The 5,792-nt window shown below is 43.2% G+C and overlaps 1 protein-coding gene across 1 annotated transcript in view; it reads right to left on the bottom strand.

The window, feature by feature from the left end:
- Positions 1–2,344, bottom strand: part of FGF20 (fibroblast growth factor 20) — a 5,641-nt gene extending 3,297 nt beyond the window's left edge. Inside the window, exon 1 of the mRNA XM_015831010.1 lies at positions 2,053–2,344. Coding sequence (XP_015686496.1) covers positions 2,053–2,344 — 292 coding nt within the window. The remainder of the gene's footprint in view (positions 1–2,052) is intronic.
- Between the last annotated feature and the right edge of the window lie 3,448 nt (positions 2,345–5,792).

The following is a 5,792-nucleotide window of genomic DNA, read 5'->3' as shown; positions in this document are numbered from 1 at the left end:
ATATATATATATATATATATATATATATATATATATATATATATATATATATATATATATATATACTGTATATAATGCCATGTGCTTAGGGTTTTGGACACCTAAGTTTTTCAACAATCTTCTATTTTCTGAATTATTTTTTCTCTAAGGAAAGCTAATTATTTTTTATAATTTTCAGCCTTTGGAGTTTAATTGAAAAAATTGTTTGAGACTTGGGGTGTCTTGTTGCTGTTACGGGGAAGCCAAATCTTTTGCAAAGATCAGATATTTACTATTTTATAAAGACTGCATACTCCATCTTTTCACTGCCAATAAATCATCAGAGGTTCTGGAGTTCCCGATATTCAAAGTTCCATTGAAAGATATGGGAGGTATTCTGTCTTTCTGATATCATTTTCAAAGACACGTTTTTCCTCCCCAAATCATAATAAGCAGGTGATTTAACCAACAAAGAAACCACATCAGTCAAAGCTATTGAGAATAGTGATAGAATAAAGAAGCCCCAAGAATGTTTGATCTCAATCTGAAACATTTTTCAGTTTTTTTCTTTTTTCTTTGCAATTACTCCATGTTTACATGCTCTAAGAAGCTTCTCTTCTGTACATAAATTTTGGTTGAACTAAAGTTGAAACAAAACTGTTTATCAGTTAAGATCTCTTAGAGCAGATTGTTGGAAGTAGTGAGAATTATCAGCTGCACTTAATACTAGTAATAATACATTTTGTAAATATTTGTGGACCAACTACTCAGTAGTGGTAGGTTTCTTCAGAGAATACTTTCTCTTCAACACTCATTTGTTTGTCCTCCCTTACACTTCTAACAACCTCTTTCATTATTAAAATCCCTTGTAGTTCATAAATAAAACTGTAAGTAAACTAGTCCAATACATTGCAGAGATTTAGTTAGATTTTGAATACTATGGTATCAGAGATACTTGCAGCGTATACAATCTAACACCTGTTTTACATTGGACTCACAGAGTCATATTCTCTATCTTTGGACAGTGTGATGTCTTTTGTCTTCTATGCAGACTAAGTTCAATTCAGTTGCATGTTCTTGTGGAATCCTGCATGCATTTCCTTATGCACAATTCCCACTGGAATACCAAAGGACTAATACCCATGCAAAGAGACTGGAGTGCATTGTAAACAACTATATATAGCAAAGCATGCAATTACTTTTATTTAAAAAAAAAAGTACTGGAAAAGTTAGAAAAACTGAACCTGGCACAGCTCTCAGTCAGAGCAATGTATCTGAGTTTATATGGATTACAATTATACCTGTAATAGTTCTGCATGTATATACACTCACAGCTTGCTTTTAGCACACATGTGACATAAACATGAGAGACTGATTTTGAAAATGAAAAATCCTGATATTGGTATCCTTTGATTAGAAGCCATTGTTCACATCCAATAATATCATACTTCCCATGTGGGAAACTCTTCCACATCACAAATAAAATGCTATCTCTGCACATTGATGTATTAAGTGTCTTAAAGCTGGTTACATGGATGCTATGCTTGTCAGTTACGGTTGTCAAGCCACACAGGAAATAGTTTAGGCACTTGCTGCATGGGACAGCCTGTAATTCCAAGCATCATTACCTACATAGATGGATTTCTCACACTCCAGTAAGGCATTGTGTGTTAAGCAGTCCATAGGGATGTTGAAAAGGCGTTCTCTTCATGCTCACAGGCACATATCCAGGGCCTTTTCCCACCAGTTTGTTGATTGTATTACTTGAAATACAGCTTTGCAAACAGAACGCCACTTTTTTTTTTCTAAGCTGATCTCTCTACCTTCTGCCTGTTTCATGTACGGGGAAGGCTGCTGTCCCCAACACTCCACTTTGCTATTAGCCCTCTACAACAATGTTAACCCAGATCAAGATGCTGCTCATGCAAGCGGGTGTGTTTTTAATCATCCACTGCCTGAGATCCGTTGCTATACCATCTGTTGCTATAGGATGCTTCCGTCACAAGGGAAGAAGCTGCAGAAGAGAGCAGGTGGAAGGAAGGAAGGAAGGAAGGATGGAAGGAAGGGCCTTACCGAAGAGGCTGTGGTCTTGCCTAGTGCCTTGAACGCTGCCGTCGGGCAGGATCTGCAGGTGGAAGCCAGTCCTGCAATACAGCTGTCTTCGGCGTAGGATGCCTTGCAGGTGGGCTAAATCCGTGGCCCCAGCCGCAACACCCCCTCGGGATCCACCCTCAGCTTGGGTCAGGCGGTCCCCTAGCAGGGGCGGCCTCTCCCCGGCGGGAGGCAGAAGGAAATGGGAGCCCACCTGCTGGCTCATCCCCTCCAGGCCACTTAAGAAACCCCCCACTTCGGCTAAGGGGGCCATGGAGAAGCTCAGCTGGAGGGCTGCCGAGGCAGGAGAAGGAGAGGGCAGGAGAGGAGCAGCGAGCGAGCGAGCGAGAGGGAGTCCCTTGCAGAGTCCGACCTCGGGGCTCAGAGTCGGCGCTGGAAGGGCTCAGGCAGGCAAGGCGGACTTGGCGTCAAGGGAGCAACTGCCTGTCCTGAGAATCTGTCCTCTCCCCGGACATGGGGCTGGCGGGGAGGCTGGGCTGGGCTTGGCCTCAACATCGACAGCCGCTGCAGGTGGGACGGCCGGCGATACCCAATTTGCCGCTGCTGCTGCTGCTGCCGCCGCTGCTAGCGCCACCGGCTCGGGCTGTCTTTGGGGAAAAGCGCCGCGATCCAAGCGAGGCCGCTCGAAAGTGCCACAACAGCGCGCGTGGGGGAATCTCTCGCTATATATATATGCGCGGGGCAGGTTTTCCCCCCTGACCTATGCTAATAGCACCGAAGCTGAAGCGCGCCGGGAAGCTGAGGCGTTTGAAATCTTAAACCGAGCTGCTTTCCCCTCCTCACACCTTTTCCCTCCTGACGAAGGGGACTTCCGAAGGTGCCCCGGCCTCCCTCCCTCCCTCCCTCCCTCCTCTCTCTCGCGCGCGCCTAATCGGCTTCCAATTTAGCCTTGGAAACACGCCTCTCCCTCTCTCTCTCCTTCCCTCCCTCCCCACCCACCCACCCGGGTTGTTGTCGACGATGCGAAAAAGGATGCCGTCGCTCGCTCCCCTCCGCCAGGCTCCCTTTTGATGTTGGAGCTTCTCGCCGCGGATGAATCGCGAGCAGCAGCAGCAGCAGCAGGAGCCCCGTTTGGCAAAGGTGGGGGGGGGAGGAGGACCCTGGAAGCTTGCCGCGTATTACGTGGACAGGTGCAGGGAAAGGTAAGAAGGAGAAAGGGCGTTACCGGAGGGTTAGGCCTGCTGAGACACACATGAAAAGAGGGAACGGGGGGGGGCGGGGGTTGAGAAAGAGGGGGGAAGAAAGCAAAAAGATCTAACAGGTCGACTGCTCGATTTTTCAGAACACTCATAAAAGTGTTCCATGTATTACCCTTGCCTTTTATCTTATTGCCTTTTCTTCCCCTCCAAAAAGAGAGGGGGGGATTTTTATTTTTTTTTTCCCAAGCGAATTGGCATAGTCAGTCGGGATTTCCCCTTTTTCTTAAAGGATAGGTTTCCCTCTGCTTGGTCTAACAGAGGCCCTATCAATAGCCTCTGGGTGTTGTTTAGGGGTTTAACAATATTAGACCTTAGCAATACAAAGACACCAGAAGAGAAACTGAGGGGTGCTTGGAAAGCTTTCAAGACTTTGAAAGGGGCTGCAGGAAAAATTAAAAAAAGATATTAGAGGGGGGAAATAACCACTCTGAGTTGTGGCTAAACCATAAATGTCCTCATTTTCATCAGGGACAAATAATATTCCTTTGTCTATGTTGGCATCAGGGTCTCTGCTAGGGAGCTGGTTGACAGTGGAAACATTTCTGCCCTTTTTTTTTGCAATGTATGTGGAATCTGGCAAAAAAAATGCCACTGTCATTAAGACTTCAGGTAACTCCTGGACCAAACATGAATGTAGGCATAGATCTTAGTAAGGACCTAGCATTAAGGATCCGTAATATGCGAATGGATCAAGTTTGATCTCGTGCTTCAGATGATAGAGAATAGAGAAATCTGTTCCTACTTGAGGCTTCAATCCAACTGAGTGACTTTGATTCTTTCTCAGCCTAGGAAGAAGACTAGAAAACTGTGTGAACTTGACCACATACCAGTAGTTACCAGGAGTCAAGATTGAGTCAGGCAAAAAACCTTTAAATTTTCACCATATCTTATTATTACTGGGGGGGGGGGGTGTTAATGTTCAGCCTTGACAGACCCAACCTTGGTTAATTCAATTATCCTATTTTTCTAGAAAGGTATGAGGTAGGCATCCAGCACATGTTGAACAGCAGGATAAGTATTTAGAGCATGTTCTGAAATACTGCAAGCTGGGTTCTCAGCTGAACATGCACATTTCTCTCACCACGTAACATAATTGGAGTGCGATTTTCTTTACTCTGCACTCCACGTGAGGAGGAAAGGCAGAAGCTGGCCGGTTGTTTGTTTGTTTTTGCATTTATCCCTAGGGACTCAGGGCTGAATGCATACATGCTACTTAAAGGGGAATTCTAAGCCTGTTTACTTAGAGGTAAGTCTCAGGAAGCTCAAGAGCTTATTATTAAGACTCCAGCCCATTGCATTTCATAGCAAAAAAGATAATGATAAAGTCTTCAAATTAAACTTGACTCTTGCTGTCTTCATGCACAGAAACAGGAAGCTTTCTTGGCAAAAGCACAGAAGCGGTCTGTCTTTGCCTCCTTTTGAATGTGTTTTTTACTTCCCAGTCTAGCCTCATATGGACATCTGCCTAGAAATTCAGTTTGAGGTAAGTGGTATAGGACTGCAGTCTAGCTTCACTTTTGGTGTGATGTATTAAACATAAACAAACCAATGAAGTATCTTCTAATTGCTTTCTTTCATCAGAACTTTAAACTGCTGGTTTTTCTTTGAAAACGTGGATTTGCCATCTCATTTCAACTATCCTATGGTTTTTGGGCAGTAATGTTCCATCTGGAGTATATTTTTAGACTAAGATCTATTATTTTTTCCATAAAGTACTAGAAATGTGAAAAACATTGGAAGAAAATAGTTTGTGCTTCTAAAATATGTTTTCCTCTTATATGAACTCTTTGATCTCTGTTGAACATTGGGAGGTGGTATAAAATGTATACTTCTTAGTTTGCACCCTATATTATATGCATTCTGGATTTTAAAGATCTCTCTGTACCATTAGATGGATATTATAGGACATACTGTTTTGCATTATACCATGAAAGAGCTCTGATGAACTACAAAAAGAGAAAGAAAGAGTAATCAAGTACTGGAAGAGGAAAGACAATCTGAATATTTTGTTAAAGATGCATGTTTTAACATGCATGTTTAGGTAACTCAAACAGCAGTTTGGTGGAAGTGATTATGATTTATCAAGTGGAGTTGAAATAAGTGTCAATCTTTTGCTCCACAGTTGGCAAAATTCCTGGCAAAAATTGCTCCAGTGAAATCTCTTTTGGGGAAAAATGCTTTATTGGTCTATTTTAAGGAGGCATAGGCAGTGGTGATGGTATGGAACAAGACTTTTGCTGGATTGGGCCATATGTCTGTTCAGCACTCAGAATCACAGAGTGGCCAACTGGATTACAAGCTTGGACTGTGCAGTCAATAGCCCTCTTTCACTGCCATTTCCCAGGAGCCAAAATATTTTGCTTTTGATTGGTGTGCAGCAACTGCAGCTGTCATGTAGACCTAGTTTTGTCTTGCAAAGTACTTTCTATCTCTGGTCTTTCTCTGAGTTCCAAATTGATATCTTGCTGGGACCTCTATGATAGCAATCACATAGTTGCAAAC

This window comes from Protobothrops mucrosquamatus, unplaced genomic scaffold (genome assembly GCF_001527695.2).
Source record: "Protobothrops mucrosquamatus isolate PMUCROS unplaced genomic scaffold, P.Mucros_1.0 scaffold_252, whole genome shotgun sequence".
Taxonomy (NCBI): Eukaryota; Metazoa; Chordata; class Lepidosauria; order Squamata; family Viperidae; genus Protobothrops; species Protobothrops mucrosquamatus.
This window is presented reverse-complemented; position numbering and strand designations above follow the sequence as displayed.